Consider the following 20,244-nt stretch of genomic DNA (forward strand, 5'->3'; position numbering starts at 1 on the left):
CAAATAAATAAAATTTAAAAGAATAGGAATTAAAGGAGCCCAAAAAGGAATACACACAAAAAGATTAAACTAACAGTAAAAAGTAACCCCATTCAGGGAGTCCTGGTGGGCAGTTGACCTATATGACTTTGGAAAACAAAATTTTACTCCAAGACTAAGACAGAAAGAATTGTACACAAATATTGCACTCTAGTTAGAAGATTTGTTTTTCATAAAGGTTAAGGGTTAGCAGTCCTGAAACTATGTGAATACTAGAATCAAGAAAATACACATTGTGGGTAATGAGAAACAAGTTTACTATTTGAGTAGAAAAGAGATGAAAACATGTCAAAAGGACACAAGAGCCAAATTAGAAGGACTCCCAATCAAAACTGGGGCCATTGAAGGAAGAACACAATTGATGCTGGTAATTGATTATACTGCATATATAAAATATTTTTAAATATTTTTCATTTAAAACTTTTTTCATTGCTGGCAATCTAACCTGGAACAAGTGCTCTGCCACTGAGCTACATTCCTAGTCCCTAAAAATGTGTTTTAAAAAATCTAAAATCTACTTTTTTTTCCACAGTGCTAGGAATCAAACCCAGGCCAGATCTCACAAATGCCAAGCAAACACTCTACCAACTGAATCACATCTCCGGATTCCCAAAATCTAATTTTATCATTTCTAAAGGTCTTTACTCATTTTAAGGTTACAAAGAGTCAAGAGGGGCATTGATGTTTGCGCTTTAAGAAGAAATTTATTTGAACAGAGCAGCTCTTGTATTGTGTGTCCCCTAAGAGAGACAAATGAGAAGCTGAAGTCTATTGAGCAGGACTTTCAAGAGGCCACTCCAAAAGATGGGTTTATGTTCCTTGCAATTATGGGGGACACTGTGTCTGACACCTGCCTGAGGAATCTAAAGACAGAAGATGTGACTTGGCCACAGGTGGTCAGGCAGTAAGAGAAACACTTGCTGCTGTTTTAGGGGCAAAACAAAGCAGTTGCCTGCTTTGTTCCAATGGCGGGACAGAGGGGCATGAATCGTGGAAGACAGATAAAGGACCCACAGAAGAAATGGCGGCCTGAGATTGTATTAAAAGTGACCCTGTCTAGAATAACTTCTGCCAAAGGGTGAGGAGGACTTCAAAAGAGAGAGGACCTACAAGGGGCCAAGTGCAAAAGAACCAGACACTTCGTGGGGAGATGTGGCATCCAGCAAAGGGATATAGACGATGTCTTGCATCCCACAGGAACGCAGTGAGGGAGTCCTTGAGAAATCCTCAAGACAGCCAACATGAGAAAGAGGCTGCTGACTACACCTGTCAGGCCAGAGTGCACAGCAGCAAGCAGAGCTGCACAGAATCTTCTGACCGCCTCCCCTCTCCGTGATCTGGCTGTGAGAGACGATGGCCACACCCTCTCCCAGCCCCTGCAGAGATGCTTTAACTCTGATCAAGTTCAGAGTTTTGATTAGTATACAGTAGTGAGCAACTAATTTCCAAGACCTTGTTTGACAACTTAAAGTGACCACAGACTTCTTTATGAATGAGCAGAAATAACATGACATCTTGTCGAGTTTTTCATCTAGGCCAGCAGGGAAATTTATCCCACTAAGTACATTCTGAAGGGGGAGTGAGATATAAAATACAGTTTTGATGGCCTCCCACAACGACATCTGTTCCACATGCTGAATAGGGAGCATCATAAGCCGCCATTTTTAACAGCCATGAGGCAGAGGGCTCACCACCCCCCATGGATGAACACTCCTACAGCTTTACATGAGAAGGACTTAAATATGTCCTCCTCTTACACCAGGCCACCCTGATGATGTACTGCTGCACCAAACCCCATACAGCTATGGGGGTGATTGGAGTCTTTTCTGGAGGCCTCTCCCTGCTATTCTTCCACTGACACATCCCAAACTCAGGTTCCTAAGGCTGGCTTGCCAACAGCAAGCTGAGCACGAACCGCAGAGAAGCAGTTCTTCCTAAGTTCTACATTATCTCAGAAAGCACCTCCCAAAGACAGAGAAAGAGAGTAGTGACCCCTGAGACTGGATGAAAACACACCCAGAGATCATGGGAGGGAAGGAACACTGGTGAAGGAGGCACAGTGCCCATGAGAAGAGCAGAAGGGCACACCAGGCTGTCAGCTTCTGCTCTACCTTCCCGCACACCAAGTTAAAAGCTCGGCTCTCTTGACACCATTCATGCTGGGGAAGCAAAGGACTCACAGGGGCAGGTCCAGCGGCAGCCACAGGTCTCTTCCACCCGAACAGGGGACTGGCCACTGGGGCATGAAGGCCTGGGTCCCCGGTCACAGTTGACCCGATGATTCTTCAACAAGGTCTGGCCATCTGGCAGGCAAGTCACTGTGTGGCACTGATCTGGCAAGGTCCAAACATCCCCAGGCTGCATGAGATAAAAACAGAGTCAGGCAAGGAATGAACTGAGGCACTGCAACTCAAAGTCCATCTATCACACAACTGACCACATCTGAGGACTCAGAGATTAGGACTGGACGTCAGCCTTAATGTCAAGGAGGTTATATGTGAGATCAGAGAACTCAAGGTCTGCAGGTCCCCCTGACCACAGAAAAAATAATAATAATAACAGGAGAGCAGAAGCAGAACTGGACCCAGACCAAAGAAGAATGAATTAATCGGTGGGAAGAAAAGCCCCAAGCATACATTTCTGATCTTTCAAAATCAGCAGAAAGGGACTTACCCTCTTCTCATTTCCATCCTCATCCATGCAAATTCTAACAAACCCTGAAACAGATACAAATAGTTCCCACATATTACCCAGAAATTCTAAACCATTCATGATGTCTGCTTGGGCTGCCTGGTCTAGTCTTAAAGACAACTCAACTCTGAAAAGAATCTGAGTTAGTTTCATAGTTGGAGCAGGGGACACAGGTTAAAAAATGTAAACATCTGTCATTCATCAGACATGCTTTGTGGTAATTAGTAAATATGATAATAGCAACAACAGCAAACTACGACAAACTTTTCACTGTCATAGAATAATTAGCCCCCTTCAAACTGGGTTCAGTGGCAGTGTAAAACAAGATCCTAAAAACTTGAAAGGAATCTACCTGAAGAGTACTACCAGGAAAGGGCAATAACTCTGTAAGGTTTTGACTTACAGTTAATTATATTAGAAAAATACACAAAACCAGCCCCCCCCCCAAAAAAAACAATCACATGTGTGTGAGTTTTTCTTTTTTTTGAATTTCTAACCTAAAATCAACTTAAACTATGGTCCTTTGATGTTAGAGTCTATGTTGTTGTACTTCTAAAGCCCTTTATATCCATATTGAGAGGAAGTATAGGACTATGAACTACGGAATGCTGGATTCCTTGCTTATGTCTTCCGATTTTTTTGACCAAGATCACTCTGCACAAACAAGCATGGCTTTCTCAGCTGAAATTTAGATGGATGGTTCCAGTGGAAGGAAGCGGATGAACAGAATACTTCTGGTGGGCACCAGAGGTTTGTAGTGTATTCCTTCTATGAGCAGAAATTTAAAAAGTTCTGGTCTATATAACTATCTTCATTCAAAGGCAGAACTTACACTCTTATTCAGGGGCACCCTTGGGTCTCTAGATGGTAGTTTTGGGTCTTGGGGGGATTGTGTCATTAATTTTGTTTTTATTTTTTGAGATAGGTAAGAAAGAGAAAACTCACCGGAGCACAGCTTGCGAAGGAAGGAATTATCCAGGGTGACCACAGTGGGGAGGTCTTCAACTCGCTGGAGCCTTATCACATTGGAGCTGGCCTCTGGGCCTGCCAAGATCGTCAGCTGGGTTGTGTCATAGCGATCTCCAATGCCAATGGGGAACACTGTCACTCCTAGAGTTAGCAAAGGGACAAGAAAGGGTCTGTGGTCAGGTGGGCTCAAAATAGACAGGCCCAATGCTTTGTCCATCGTCTGCATGGAACCTTTCAGTCTGGTCACATACATCAACCCTGTGAGGAAGGTAGTCAATCATTTTGAGCTCCTACTCTGTGTCAGATACCATCCTAAGTAATGGGGAGACAGCAATGAACCAAGCAGATAACGTCCCTGTCCCTGTCCTCATGAAGCTTATGTCAGGGAGAGAAAGACAACAAATACCTACAAAAAACAAACAAACAAAAAGTCAATATATAGTATCCAGATGTGTACAAATGCTTGGGGAAAAAATGGGAGATGGAGGATGGGAATGTCCAGGAGTAGTGATGAGGGTTATTGTTTCATATGTCATTAGAGAAGTGTTCAGTGAAAAGATGGCATTTAGAGAGACCTGAAATAAGAATGGAGGAGGCAAGAGGGCATCTGAGTGGGGAATAACCCAAGCAGAGAGACCAGCGAGCACAGAGACCCAGAGCAGAGGTCTGAGTGCCCAAGTGCATGCTCTGGGTGGCACTTGCAAAGCTTCTTAGGCCATGGGAAGAACTTACTGTGTTCTCTGAATGAAACAGAAAGCCAGCCAGGACTATGGGGCAGAGGAATAATGGGAACTGACTAGGATTTCATAGGATCACCACAACTGCTGTGCTGAGAATGAATTTCAGGGGACCTGGGTGATCCAGGTGTGAGATTCTGGGGGTGACAGTGAGGGGGGTGGGCAGTGGTGTGATCCTCAATGTATTTTGAAGAGGTGACTGTGGCTTGCTGCTGGATTTCATGGGGGCATGAGAGAAAAAGAGGAATCAAGGATATTGAGGTTTTTAACCTGAACGACTTGAAAGGATTGAAAAAAAAAAAATACTGAGAGGAAATTTGGGTGTGATTTCAGGAGATCAGTTTATAGGGAATTGCCTGTTAGAACATCAAGGCTGAGTTGAGGGGAAGAGATCTAGGCCAAGGACAGGAATTTCAAAGTCAGCGGTATATGAATGTATTTAGACCCATGACACTGAATGAGACCTCTGAGAGCTGGGTAAGAAGAGAAGAGAAAATTTCACAAGTGCTAAGCCCAGAGCACTTCATGCCCAACTCTTGATAAGAAACTGAGTCTTTGAATAGTGCAGTGACTTGCGCTGGGTCATGTCTGTTTCCTCTAGACCATATTTGCTTTCTTCCCTGATAAAAGTCTCTATCTGGATTACTGATACTAATGAAGAAAAATCTCCATCCTAAAATTCTCCCAATTCGGTTTTCCAGAAAATTCCAGGTATTTGCAATTTGCTTAAGACTGGAGTTGATTTTCTGCTAGCAACTTTTCAGCTCTTGTGAGTTCATTTTGTCATCCAAATATACATCCTGTATCTTTCAGTATCCTTTTCCCTAAAATCATAGATTTGCAAAACATATCATTCATTCAACAAATATTAAGTTATCAGCATTTTGTGAATCATGCACAGGTGATCCAAAAATATAAGCAAGATTTTGCCCTTCACAGGTCTCCCAGTCTGTTCCAGAAAGAGCTATGTAACAAACTAATACAATACAACTGGCACATTTTGAGTATTTCAGGTATGGTACAGAGAATAGAATGAATACCTCTCTCAGGAAGAACATCAGGAAGATGTCAAAGAAAACCCTTACACAACATTCAAAGAATGAATAGTTCTCCTGTGGCCATGAGAGGACTTGACATCACCCCCCACTTATTCAGAACTCCCTTGGGCACATGACACCGCCATCCTGGCTCATTTCTATTGCTACTCACAGCACTGGTTCTGGGGGTACCAAAGCCAGGTCACACCTATGCCCTTCTGCCATCAAGGCACTATGTTTGTCCCTTGTCCATCCAACCCATCAACCTGGTATCGGAAAAGGGCTCTGAATACACGAAGGCCCTAACAGTTCTCCAGGACCCACCATGAGTCACTCTGGCTTTGGGTGTGGCATTTTGGAGAAAGACCAAGGACACCACTTTGAAAAGGAAGGGTATAGAAGTACAGTCATCCCTGGACACAGGAGGAGAATGTGAAGAATTCAATGTTGTCATTACAGCTTGCAGACAAGTCCAGGATAAATGCACACTTACTATTGCTTTGTTTCCAAATAATGCAATGACTGAACTATTCTCTGATATCTGGTATGCAAGTGGATAACAAGCAAATTTAAAATCAGCCAGAACATCCAAAAGCAATATGCACCCACTTTCACTCCTCTGGCATCTTAGAAGAGTCTCAGGATTGTACACTAGACACTCACGGCTGGATCTGGCCATATCAGCTGCTGCATCCACTGAATCAGTGGAGATGTCCATGACCAGGATAACCACTGCCTTCGAGGCTCCAGGCCTGGCACCGTGTACTTCTGAAGTGACATATCGCACAGCAAAGGCCAAAGCATCTCCTGAGAAAGAAGAACAGACCAAGTCAGTACCAACTGCAAGAGTGGGTGTTTCTGAAGCAGGTGCACATCCAGTCTCATGGAGGATCCTTAGGTGATTAGAAGACTGAACAATTTAAACACTCAAATGAATGTGCAGTGGAATCTGGAAGAGCATCCAGACAGGGCATAAAGTGACAGACCAAGGTCACTCAGTCACTTATGCCAAAAATCAGGACCAGAACACAGATTTTGCATCTAGCCCGAGGCATCATTTACCAATTTGACTGGGGCCTCCTTCCCGCTGCATGAGGTCCACAAGACTCAGTAAATGGGATTTCTCCTGGGCCACGTTCCAGGGCACATCAATGGTGGTGATGCTTCCATACTGAAGCACAGACACCTGAGTGAGATGAGGCCCTAACAGGAAAGAGAAAATGGGAGTCATTTTGAATCAAGCAGAGCCAGAACCTCTTCTCACCTGCTGCCTCAGATGTATCACTTACCTATGTTGGCCTTGGAAATGAAAGACTTGGCAAAATTCTTCATTGCATCAAAGTAAGAGGCTGGAAAACCAGAGGAGCCATCCAGGAGAAGGACTACATCCAGGGGCTGGCTGCAGTCTGCAAAGAGGACCCAGAAGGTGAGCACACAGGTACCACCAGGATACTGGCCACAAGCCCACAGCAGCCAGACACCACATTCAATAGGATATGCAGGGCTCTGAGAACCACGTGGCTAGGTATTCTGGGATAGTTCTAAACATATCAAAGAAACTGGCTTACAAAAAGGTTAAGTACTTGCCCAAAATTATCCAGCTAGCAAGTGACAGAGGTAAGATTCAAAGTAATGTGATCTGTTTCCCTAATCTGAGTACTTATGTCACCTGTCACCTAACTTCCTGGCCTTGACTGGAAGACTATCAGCTACTTGGAATAATTCCATTCATCCCGTGTGGTCTAAAGGAAGCTGACAGTCGCCAAAATTGACAGAAGTTACCTTCAAGGCAGAGAGTGGGATTGGCGGGGATGTGGCTGGGTGATAAAGTGAGACTTGCATTTTTCACTCCAATCCTTGGTATTATTTAAAATTTACCAATAGACTAATGTTACCTTTGAATTTACAGGCACCAATAAGATAAGATTTCCCCCACATACCCACCCACTGTGCAAAAAATAAATAAATAAAAGAATCACAGTGTAGTTCTGTCCTGGCCAGATGAGGACACACGGGCACTCTAAGGCGTAGTCTGATGGAGTGCACAGAGCAGGGAAGGTGGAATCAGAACCCAAGGGTCATATTGATAACAGCTGCACACAGCACCAAGGTTCCCCAACCCTCTACCCACACATGAGGCATCAACATACCTGGGGCAGGGGCGAGAGTGGGCAGCTGCAGCCCCTCTCCAGAGCAGCACCTCTGCAGCACCAAGTCAGGAGCCTCTCGGGGGAGCATCTCGAAGTCCTGGATGAAGATGGGGGCATTGGGCCAGCCGATCCTCTCCAGCTCCTGCACATCAGTATTTGGGCCCACTCCAATGGGTACCAACTGGATGTCTCCAGGCAACCTCTTGATCTCATCAGAGGCAGGATTTCCTGTGACCATGTAGACCAGATTAGGTGCCTGCTCCCGGTCCCCCTGGCTGGTAGAGAAGCTATTCTCAGAGACATACTGCAGGGCCAGTCCCGTGTTGGTCCTGTTGCCACCATGGTAGCGGATCTCCCGCACCTGCTGCAGCACATCCCCCTTGGACTGTGCCTCACTGAAGGTGTGCTCCACAGTCACCATGTACGAGTACTGCAACACAGAGACGTGGATGCTCTCCTGGCCCACGTCCATGCGCTGAATCACCTCTTCCATGAACTCCTTGCTCCTGTTGAAGTTGGCCTCCCCTACTTTGTCTGAGCCCTCCAGGACAAACACCACATCCAGAACCATGGAGTTCCTCTTGGGTCCCGATGATGAAACCGCCAAGAGCCCCGGGCCCACAGTGACTTGTGCTATGTGGGGGTGCTGTGTGGGGGCAGGGGGCTCAGGGGCGAGGTCACAGAGGTAGCTGATAATCTCATCCCTTCGCTGCTCCAGCTCGTCCACACCACTCAGCACAAAGGCCTTGTTTTCAGGGGCTTGCTTCTCAATGAGGTAGATCTGCTTGAGGTTGGCATGTGGCCCAATGCCCACCGGGATCACAGTGACCTTCTTCTTCTTCAGTCCCTGGACATAGCGGACCAAGTTCCGGGCCATCCGTGGGGGCTCCTGGCTGGCGGTCAGGAGCAGCACGATGCGGGAGGCTTCGGGGCGGTCAATTTTACCAAAGATTTGGAACAGGGTGTACTTCAGGACCTCGCTGGTGGAGGCCACCTGGCTGCCTGCGTACTTCACCTGGCTGGCAATGCGCCGCAGCTCTGAGGGCCGCTTCCGGGCCTTGAGCTCAATGTAGGCATGAGAGCCATCGTGGTACTCCACCACAGCCACACGGATCCGCTTCTGGGAGATGTGTAGTCGCTCCATCATGCCCACCACAAAAGCCTTCAGCACTTCAAACTCAGCCTCGGACAGCTTGGAGGAACCATCCAGCAGGAAGACCAGATCCAGCAGCTTGCTGCAGTAGAAGTCATGCAGGGGTGGCTCTGGGGTGTCCTCCACATATGGGGTGGTAGCCCCCAGCGGGGCATCTGTTGGGGGCAGCACCAGGCCTCCAGGTTCCTGGCAGGCTTCACAGGTGAGGTTGGCACCATCACAGTGACTGTGGCAGACAGGGGAGCAACAGATATGATTCACTTCATTGAATCCTTCTCAACCCTACAATGTAGGACACTGTACATACTCCCAGAGAACTGCCTGCCTGCTCCCTCAGAACATTCCCCACCCAAGTGAGCTATCATTGTTAACCTCTGTTCCAAGATACCAGAAAAAGAATCTGTTGTTCTCGGCCATCCACCGATATTCAGTGTTGACTTCTTTTCGACTTACATCTCTAACCACCTTAACATTTAATTATAATCTAAACTTTCTTACAAGTATCTCCAAGGACAAATATTACTCTGAAACACTGACACTGACCAGGACTTATGAATGTTCTATGGAAGATAAATTGCTTACAGTACTTATTATAACACAATTTAAGCTGCATGGATTTTGAACCATGTTTACTGTGTTGGATCTTAAGGAAGAAAAGAAAATCTGGTGTAAAAACATTTTGGAAAGATGAATAAAAATTCTAAGTCCCAGTTTTATCTAGTAGAGGAGTAGATGGGGGATCTCCTGAGTGTTAGACCTAGGAAAATCAGCAGCAACTCCATTCATTCCTCCCATGAGCATATGGCAAGCTCTGATTATCTGCCGGGTGCTGACTGGCTATACCCTGTGCCCAGCCCCAAGATATCCCACAAGTCTGTGTCAGAGCCATTGCCCCACCCACAAAGTCCTACAATACCAGCAAATATCAGGTTCTTCTGATCACTTCACTCTTTTGCCAGTGTCCCAGAAAGTGACCAGGTATGCCAGTCACTGAAATCAAGTTGCCCTGTTCGGGAGCCATATAGGTGAGGCCTTCTCCTTTCTGTGCCCTCATCAACTTGCCTTCAGCACTCCCAGTAAAGCTGAGAAGGCAGCAGTACCCTGAGCCCTGGGAAGTGTTCCCTGGGCTTGTCCTGCCATTCACACTGTTCACAGTTTGATGGCTCAGCATGTAGACATGTATGGCATGTACCACAGTAGCTTCCCCTCCCGTGAGCTGCCAGCAGAGGAGGCAGAGAGAGGTTTCTAAGCTCTTCTGCCCTTTCAGCCCTGAGCTCCAAGTCACCATTGGACTTAGAGTTTCAGGTTCAGCATAGGGAGGCAGGGTCTGACAGGGAAGTTAGCTCGTACTTCCTCATGAGCCACACAATTTATTGCTTCAATCCTTGGTTAACGGTGCGTGAGTGACATACTTTCTAGTTTCCTGTGTTTGCTGGAAACCCACCCCAGGCAGTGTTCGCTCTTGTTTGCACAGATGGTGGCGGTAGGATCTGACTCCGGCAGCTGTGACCACAGCCCCCTCCCTAGTGAGTTGAGTTTCTCAAGTTTAAGTTCCCATTAGGTTTGACTGGTGTCAGGGAGTGGTGTTGAATATATCAGCATTTTAATAAATGTTCCCTACTTATGGGCAGGACTTCAAAAAGCTCAGCACTCGCCCCAAGGAATCCTTCTCACCTCCCCAAAGGCCAGTTTTCCAGAGGTAGTTCCGGTGAGAGCCCAGGGTGACAGCAATGAATGTCTTCTCTCCCAATTATGAAAGTCCTGACCTGTGACTTTAACAGCAGCCCCAAGATGTCTGTGTTATTACCAAGAGGTCAGGGGCTCATCTTGCTTTCCTTCCCTGCCTCCCCACCCCCTTTAAAAAATTTGATTTTCATAGATGCTTGTCCTCAGACTAGACTCATAGATACTTGTCTTTGTACTGTCTCTCTTACTGTAGGGACAGTAAGAGCCACAAGGAAACGAAAATGTGAATTACTCTGATTTTTTCTGTACACACAGTATACATGTGTTGAAATATTACAATGTACCCCACAAAAATATACAAGTATTACATGATAAGAAAAGAGAGAAAAAAAGAAAAAGATACAGAGAAAGAAACCATACCCTGTCTTTCACAAAAGAAAAGGCAAAACCTCTTAAGAAGTAAAAACTTCTTCAGAAATATTTTTGGGGATGAAGCAGTCTAGACTGCTCTTTTAAAAAAAGAGATGCAAACTCCAGATACAAACTTAACAATAAACTAAACTATTAATGAGTTAGCAAACTAACTAAATAAATTCAATGTCTCAATTTACATAGCTAGGAAGTTTTATCCAAAGCCTAGCCTCTGAGCAAGCCCCAGAGAAGACAGTCAGACTGACCACTTCATCAGCAACTTAGCAAGGCCCTAAGCAACTTAGTGAGACCCTGTCTCAAAATAAAACATAAAAAGGGCTGAGGATGTGGCTCAGTGGTAAAGCATCCCTGGGTTCAATTCCAGTACTCCCCCCACCCCCGCCACAAAAAAAAAAAAGGACTGGCCACTTCAGACAACCAGGGAATCCATTTTACCAAGTCTGGCAGTGAGCAGGGTCATCAGGGTTCAAGGTGACTTTCCTTCCAGGGGCTAAGCGCCGGCCAGCCACCTCACACACAGGGCAGTCCTGGGGGTCGATGCAGGTCTGCAGAAGTTCATCCAGGATTTTTCCTGTACAGCATACCTCTCATTAGGAGCTGAACACTCACCTTTCACACAGGAAGGCTCACCTTTCACTAAGAGGCCAGAAGCCATTCTGCCTGCCTCTCCAGAGGCTACCATACCCCACAGGGAGCATCCTTCCTCCTTTGTGCCTTCATTCATTCCTCTGCAAAGTTGGGAGGAGGCTTCTTTCCCCCTGCCTCACCTCCTCCAAGCCTGAAATCATATCTCCAAGGACCTTCTCACTCTTCTGAAGAATGTATTCAATAACTTTAGGACTGTGCTGTCCAATATGTTAGCTATTAACCATCTGTGGTTATTTAAATTTAAATTAACCAAAATTCAATAAAATGAAAAAGTCAGCTCCTCAGACACACTAGCCACCACTGTGTTCAATAAGGCATTCCCACCACTTGCCGTAAGTTCTATTGGAAAGTGCTATTCTGCATGATAAACTCCTAAATTGGCACACCAAAGCACTTTGCAGAAAGGACTCACAGTGTAGCTCAGGGGCAGAGAATTGCCAGCAAGGAGCAGGGTGAACCCTTCCTTGCACACAGGCCATCCATGTTCAACCTCAAACACCAAAGGGTTAAAAAGCATTTGAAAGGACCAGGTGACTGTTCTTTGTGGTGCTGGGGATGGAATTCAAGTCCTTGGGCATGATAAACAAGCACTCTACTACTGAGCCACATTCCCAGCCCTGATAGGAGCTCAACTTAGCAAACGCCAGAGCTTGCCTGGCTTTGATGAAGGGGCCCACAGACACAGAACCTGTTGTAGGGTTGTGGGGTTGGGGATAAGGCACCACTGGCAGAGGCTGAAATGAAGCAGGAGGCTCCTATCCTGACAACCAATCCCATCCCTCCTGCCTGGTCCACCTGGGGAGAGCCTCACCTGGAGGGCAGTGTGCATGGCAGCCCTCCACACACTGCACAGGGCAGGTCAGAGGCTCAGGGTGCTGGCAGGTGATGGGACAGGCAGGCGCACAGCTGTTATAGCGCCACTCACACTCATATCCATTCTCCCGGAGATTCTTCTCCTCGCAGCTCTGGGCTGTGTAGAAAGAAGAGGCCATGACCTTGAAAGCACCCTGCAACACCAGAAGCCAGGACTGCAGACCCAGGGAGATAAACCCATGAGGCCATGACTGGAAGGGGGAGGCAGGGGAGGCAGTGATCAAATCTGGGAACAAGGACAACCAGAGTTGCTACTAGTGGAGATTTCTGGAAAATTTTAAGGACCTAAACCAAGAACCTAGGGGTCTGACTTGGTTTCCTACAGAAAAACATTTAGCTGTATATGTCCAAGAAGGGAAGACTCCACATAAATAAGTGAGCTCTTTACTCATAGTGCCAAATATGATCATATCTAAGTAAAGACATATATTGACTTTCTTCTCTTCACCAGTGTTGCCTCTGCTTCTTCCTTGATTTTTCCAAAAGAAAAGTCTCTATGCATCAACATCCTGAATCCACCACTGTCCTCTCTCACAGCGTCAATGCCCTACTCTCATGGCTGACTTAGCTCTCCTTAGCCCTCGGCCATCTCCTTGCACACTACAGCTCTCCCTCTCTTGCTCCCCACAAGGCCTTCAGGTCTAGATACTCATGGGGTGAAGGGAGGGTATCCAAGATCACAAGGGTCATCAGGACTCACGGCACAATGTAGCTGTCCTCCAGGCCACCACCTTGCCATGCTGGGCACACACGTGGGCATAGGCAGCGATGGTGTCACAGAAACAGGCACAGTCCCCAATGGACTCACAGGAGCAGGTGTCATAAATGCAGATGTCCAGGTATGGCTCAGGGTCCACCTGCAAAAGAAGTCTCAGGTGGCCTGGGCCTAGCACCAGGAACTAGGACTACAGCTCTTGGTCTGGGTGAGAATCTTTTGGTGATAAGTACTAGGATAAGGGTTCTCCAGGGTAGAAACAGAAATGGAGGCCAATGGTCTCAAACAGGGAACCAGCAAAAAGGCAAGATTCCTAGTTTCTAATCTTGAAATGTTAAATAAAATCTTTTACACAATACCAGGTGCCTAAGAATGTTTCAAAAGAACATTCTGTCCATATTCTACCTGCCTCTGGACACTTATCCATCCCCATGATCCATGAGTGTTTAGTTATTTTTACATAAAGCACACACAGGAGCATCAGCCTTTCCTTGCCTCAGTGCATCAAAGAGAATGAGGAAAAGCATCCAGACCCACTCAAGTTGCTTCACTGAAGAGCTCTAGGGCAAGTATGCTGGACAGTATGACCCAACTGACCCCAAGTACCCACATAGGGAGGAGAGGCCCACCCACCACCCATTTTCAATCACACTAACCACTTCCCACCTTTCCTGTCCCCAGAACGTGCCATTACACAAGATGGGCTTTTTCAGGATAGTCATGATAGAAATGAATTCTCCCATTAAGCTGACCATTGTTTCCAAGACATTTTAACAGTCCTGATTTCCCTAGCTCCTCTCCCTGCCTACACTCTTCCAACGCAAATGCCTAGTGTCTCCACCAAAACAGGAAATCCTAAGTATCCTTTGGATCTTCTTGACTGAGAGTCTTTGGATAGATAGAAAGAGAACTGAGGTACAGGTATTCAAATAGCCACTGCCATGTTGGGGGGCCACACAGCACCAGGCGTGAGTATGTGGCCCTGTGTATACATATGTACAGGCATTACACACATACCCATATGCACATGTGCACTTGCACATACAGAGAAAGAGAAGTGCATTCGACTTTGGGGAATTCCTCATTGTCATCTGAGATAAAGACACAAAAGAGGTCAAAATTAGGACTGGAATGAAGGCCAGAAAGAGTTTCTGTGAGAGGAGAACTGGGTACTAAATGGGTTGTTTGTTTATTTGTTTGTTTGTTGTCAGGGGGATCCTTGGAGGACTCTGAGGCCTGGAGACACAGAACAGTAAAAAGAAAATGAAATCCTTGGTTCTGGTGTTGAAGATAAAATAATGACAAGGAAACAAACCCTAAGACTAGGCCAAAAGAGAAGCATTGGCACATGCCAAGAGTTTCTTCTTATGTGGAAGGAAAGTGTTGTCCCAAACATCACTTTCCTCAGAAACCATCAACTTTCCCTTTGCTTCCAGTCTGAAGCCAAGAAACAACTGCAACAGTGTCTTTTTTTTTTTTAGTGATGTTGGTGATCGAACCCAGGACCTGGTGCCATGAGCTCTGCCACTGAGCCACACCCTGAGCCCTGCAATGGTAGCTTTGTGCAGATCCTTTCAGGACTCTAGGCTACTTAGTGTCCATTAGAAATCCATGCTCTAGATGCCCAAGTCACTGGGCTATCAACAACTCTGCCTCCCTCCACCCTCAAAGCCCTTACCAGCTTGTGGCAGTCCTGGAAAATGTCACTGGTAAGGATTCTGCAGGAGGAATCCACCATCGTCTGCTTCATGATGTTGTTATGGCAGGTGGCAGGGGACACATCCAGTGGCACCTGGGAACAGAGAGGAGCATACAGAAAGACCCACAGTCAGGCAGTCAAACTGGCTCAACTCAACCCAGAAGGAGGCAAGAGACCTGCTCCCCATCCCTGCCACCCATTGCCCATCCTCCAACCCCCATGAGACTCAGGGAGCGAGGGACAATTCAGGCAGCAGGCCTCTTAGGATCTACACACAGAGAGTCCCAGACATACTTTTCTGGTGTCAGCACACTGTGAGCTCACTTTCCAGGAGTTCCCAAAGGCCACCGGGTCTTCCTCCACTTGGAGGTTACTACTGGTGAAGTCGTTGTTCTGGATGCCATCAAAATTCCCACACAGGCCACAGACTTGCTCCTTGATTGACAAATTGAGAATATGAGCACTGTAGACCTCAGGGACATAATCTAAGTCAGGGGAAGGAGAAGGTTCCAGGTAACAAAGGACCAGGAGTCATCTGAGGAGAAGTAAAAGAATGAGGAGGAGAGGGAAGAGGAATAGAGAACTAAAGTGATCAGCAAAGCCTCTTCCTTGGCATTTCTTCAAATGATCCCACTTTGAAGTTAAGAAAACAGAGGCAACTTGTACACATCACATTGTCAAGGGCAGAGGCCTGGAATCCCTGTTTGAACCATCACCCTACCCAATAAGCCTATGAGCAGAGAGAGAAGCTGGTCAGTCATGACATCAGTGAGAGCACAGAGGACCGAGAAGGGAACATTACAGTCCTGCTGTACCTGCAGAACTGCAGCCTGTTCAGGAAAGACAGCCAGAATTCTGCCATATAACAAATATCACCAAGGAAGATACATCCAATTCACCTCCAATTCATCTATCATAGTGTGCAATGAGCAGCGAGTCCTGAATGAGTGGAAACCATCAAGTAAAAACTATAGAACCAACTGGCAATGTTTGGCCTGGAAAAGAAAAGCTGCTATACTTTTGTAACATAGTTAGAACCTGTCCTGGAACAAAGAGAATTGCTTATTCTATTTTGCTTCCATGAGCAGGATTTGGCATGGTACCTAGGGTATAAGTCAATGGGGAACATGTAAGAATGTTCTCACAGTCAGGTGCAGTGGTGCACACCTGTAATCCCAGCAGCTCCGGAGGCAGGAGGATTGCAAGTTCAAAGTTAGCCTCAGCAAAAGTGAGGCACTAAGCAACTCAGTGAGACCCTCTCTCTAAATCAAATACAAAAAGATAGGGTTGGGGATGTGGCTCAGTGGTTGAGTGTCTCTGAGTTCAATCCCTGGTGCCAAAAGAAAAAAAAAAAAAAAAGAAAGTTCTCAAAGTTGGACAAAAGTCCAAGGGGCTTTAGGAGGCATAAGAGCTCTGCCGGGTAGCCGCTGCCCTCTCCCTACCCCTTGCGAGCTGTCATCCACCCCAAGTTCCTCCTCTATAGCCATACTCGCCTCCTTGATCAAACACTCCAGACAGCTGCCCCCTCAGGGTCTTTCCGTATGCTCTTCCATCTGCCTACGTCCTTTCCCCAGATACTTACAGTCCTCCCTCCCCTGAAGACTCCACTCACATGTCACATCTTCAGACAGGTCTCATCAGACCAACTTATCTAAAGAAACACTCCCAAGAATTTAGTCTCCACCAGGATTATAGAAGCCCAGATAGTGGGCTACGCCAAAGAAATGGATGTCCTAAACCCCAGAACCATGAATATGTCACCTTACGTGGTGCTGTAGCTTGAATGTGGTTTGGGTATACTCCTAAACGTTCATGTACTGGAAGTCTGGTCCCAGTGTGGTGATATGGTAGGAGGTGAGGCCTAGCAGGAGGTAAGTAGGTCACTGGTGGCATCACCCTTCGACAAAATTAATATAGTTCTCACGAGACACCAAACTGTGAGCTAAACAATCATCTTTACTATATAAAGTACCAAGCATTTGGTATTTTGTTGCAGCAACAGAAAACAGACAGATATACGTGGAAAAGGGACCTGGAGGAGATGATTAGGTTAAGATCTTGGGATGAGGAGATTATCCTAGATTATCTAAGTGAGCCCAGTGTAACTACGGAATCTGATAAGAGGAATGCAGAAGGAGTCATAATATGAAAAATGATGTGACAGAAAGAAACAGAGAGACAGAAGATGCTATATTGCTGTCTTTAAATACAGAAGATGGAGCCACAAGTCAAGAAATGAAGGCAGCCTCCAGAATTTAGAAAAGATAAGGAGATGGATTCTTCCTTAGAGCTTCCAGGAGAAATACAGTCTTGCTGGCTGATTGTAGATTTTTTGACATTCAGAATCATAACATAATAAATTTGTGTTGTTGTTTTGAGTCACTAAGTTTGTGATAATTTGTTATAGCAACAATAGAAAACCAATACCAGGGTTAAATATACACACACACACACACACACACACACACACACACACACACATACATCTGATTTTTCCCTGCTATAGCCACAGAACCTGGGACAGTGTTTGACACATGCTAGACACTTAGTATTTGGTGTGTTTAACTGAATGAGCAATTTGCTTTCCAGCAATGGAATGCGCTGCCACAGGGAAGTAAAGGCTATGCAAACTATACAAACTATAAATATATATGGCATTGTCAGAGATGCTATGAAGATCATTCCTGCTGAAACCAAATCAGCCACCATAGTAAATAGAGTCACTTGTCATGTACATACCACATAGAGAAATCTGTAAAGCCCCAACAAACTGTTAGACCCTAGACAAATATGGTCATCTTTCCCAAAAGCAAGTTGTCAGAAAGTTTGCAAACAGCTCTCACAAAGTTCTGGCCCATGGCTCCATGGTAAGGCAATACCCCAGAATATTTTGCAGTGTTATAATGATATTTTGCATGATCCACTTGCTTTTAGGTTAAGGAATCTAAGGAAAATCTAATATTGCCTAATCTTTTACTTTACTCCTTTGTGTAAATAAACTTGCTTAGCAAGGCCAGTCAAGATAGTTTGTGTCAGGGACCACCCTCAATTTTTGTCATGTGCAGCAAGCCTCAGAAAGAGCCAAAGCTAACTGCAACTTTGACTCCATAGCTTTATTTGTATGGGGAAGAGGCTGGACTGGAGGATCACCTTCCCCAAGGTGGTGGGAGGAGCCATCTGCTACTCAGGGACCGGACGAAGGTCCAAATAAGAAGTCAGAGACAAGAAAAAGCATGAAAAGCTACTGACCTGGTATGTCTGCTTCAGGACCACAGAGATGGCCAGGTGATGGTCCCAGACCACAGAGAGGGCCTTGCCCAGCAGCAGAATGATGTACCGGCCAGACTCCACCACCTCAAAGTGAGTTTCATCTTTCATGGGCCTCTTCACATTCACCTGAAGGAAGGCAAAACAGGAAAATGAGAAGGCACGAAAGTCTACGTTTTCTCTCTTCTTCACACCCACCTTTCTGTCCCCATTGCTGATGAGTGCAGGCGCTGCCCCTCCAGAACTACACACGTCATTTGTCCCATTCAGTCAGAGCTCGCCTTGCTGGGCAGCACCACACCACCTATGTTCATCTCGCCCACCCCACTCCAAGAATCTGTGATTAAGGGATGATGATAGAAGTGGCAGAAAAATCATGAGATTAAAAGTACAACAAAACCAACTAGCAGAAGATCATCACTGTTTTACAAAAAAATGGATTTCTTTTTTACTCTTGGTCATTAACTACAAGGGTCCCCGAGGTATGGTTTTAACCTATCATGGCAACACTTCATTTAAGCACGTCTAGTCAATGATTTAAAAATCTATCCTTTATAATAATAAATACTAGACTCTCACCCCTGCTGTATCCGACCACGTCCCACTCCCCACATTGGCTGTCATTAAGAGGCAGAGACTGTGGAACTCAGTGCTAAAGGCAGGTTTAAGTCTCCAGAAGGACTCTGGCCTGAACCCCTGACCTAGCCAAATCATCACCAGTGCCAAACCCTCAAAGCCATCGTGCTGGGCTGATTCTCTGACTTACGAAATTAAGGCTGATGCTAAGAACCCGCCATCCCTTTGCAGAGGTCTCTCCTGAATAACATATCATGTGCAGATCTACCCATATGTGTGAATTTATCCCTCGCAGGTCTGCACACTTCCTCTTCAATGTTACCACTGTCATCTGTCCTAAACAGAGCTCTCCTTTGAAATGGAGTTGACACAGCATACCCACAATCACATTAGCTAAGGAGTTTTCTTCCATAATGGTGAAGAATTCACTTTCCATGCCCTGATGTCAGTGGTGGGTTTTTATAAGAAAGTAGATGCAGGCTGAGGCCATGGAAGAAAATAGAGATATCAGAACAGATTGGAGCCCAGAACTTCAGGTAGTAGGTAGCCCTACTACCTTATATGAACCAAAATTATGGCCTAGTGGTGACCTGCCAACCTAAATGCATGTTTCTGGGTCCCACCCAGACCTACTGAGTCAGAGTCTCAGGATGGTGCCCTGGTGTCAGCATTTTAAACAAGATTTCCAGGGAGATTCCTGTGTACTCTTCTGAGAATCACTTCTTAAGCTTATACAGGGGCTGAGACTGTTTATCTTATTTTTGAGCTCTTTAAAAATATTTATCTAAAATGCTGGGGGTGTGGCTCAGTGGACGAGCACTTGCCTAGCATGTTTGAGGCCCTGAGTTTGATACCCAGAATCTCAGACATAAATACACACCCAAAATGTATCTGAAGTGTACTGAAAAATTCAAAAGAAAGTAAAAATCTCTAATAATATTATATGTATACATATGTACACACACACACACACACACACACACACACACACACACACACAGTAGCTCCTGCTTATCCACTTATCCAGTTTTGTTTTCTGTAGTTGTGGTCAATTGAGTTCCTAAAATATTAAATGGAAAATTCCAGAAATAAGAAGTTTTAAATAATTTTTATTATAATATATTGTTAGAGTGGTTCTACTTATTATTGTTGTTATTAATGTGTCACTATGCCTAATTTGTAAATTAAACTTTATTATATATATGTATATATAGGGGAAATTTTAGTATTCACTAGGTTTGGTACTATCTTCAGTTTCAGGTGTCCACTGGGGATCTTGAAATGTGTACCCATGGAAGAGGGATGACTGCATATAGAAGGGAAGGTTCCCTTTCCCTCCATGCTCCAGGCCCTCTCCAGCAATAAGCACTGCCTCTTCCCACATTTATGCAGGCATGATTACCTATCCTTCTCCACGCACAAATGCAGACTTCAACTAAAATGGAACCATATTATCCGTAATGGTCTGCCACTTGTGCTGGCTCATAGAATATGTCCAGGCCAGATAACATAGCTGGACCTCGGTCTCTGTAAGGCCATGTTACTCCATTCACACAGTTCTGCATGGATGCC

General features: G+C 45.6%; 1 protein-coding gene across 1 annotated transcript in view; it reads right to left on the reverse strand.

The window, feature by feature from the left end:
- Window positions 1–20,244, reverse strand: part of VWF (von Willebrand factor) — a gene marked incomplete at its 5' end in the record, with an annotated part of 156,788 nt that overhangs the window by 55,394 nt on the left and 81,150 nt on the right. Inside the window, 13 exon segments of the mRNA XM_079142379.1 lie at window positions 2,220–2,397; window positions 2,713–2,756; window positions 3,676–3,840; window positions 6,137–6,280; window positions 6,536–6,676; window positions 6,763–6,879; window positions 7,624–9,002; window positions 11,330–11,465; window positions 12,354–12,512; window positions 13,116–13,272; window positions 14,809–14,922; window positions 15,124–15,264; window positions 18,079–18,225. Coding sequence (XP_078998505.1) covers window positions 2,220–2,397; window positions 2,713–2,756; window positions 3,676–3,840; window positions 6,137–6,280; window positions 6,536–6,676; window positions 6,763–6,879; window positions 7,624–9,002; window positions 11,330–11,465; window positions 12,354–12,512; window positions 13,116–13,272; window positions 14,809–14,922; window positions 15,124–15,264; window positions 18,079–18,225 — 3,022 coding nt within the window.

This window comes from Sciurus vulgaris (assembly GCF_902686455.1).
Source record: "Sciurus vulgaris genome assembly, chromosome: 5".
NCBI classification, from domain to species: Eukaryota; Metazoa; Chordata; class Mammalia; order Rodentia; family Sciuridae; genus Sciurus; species Sciurus vulgaris.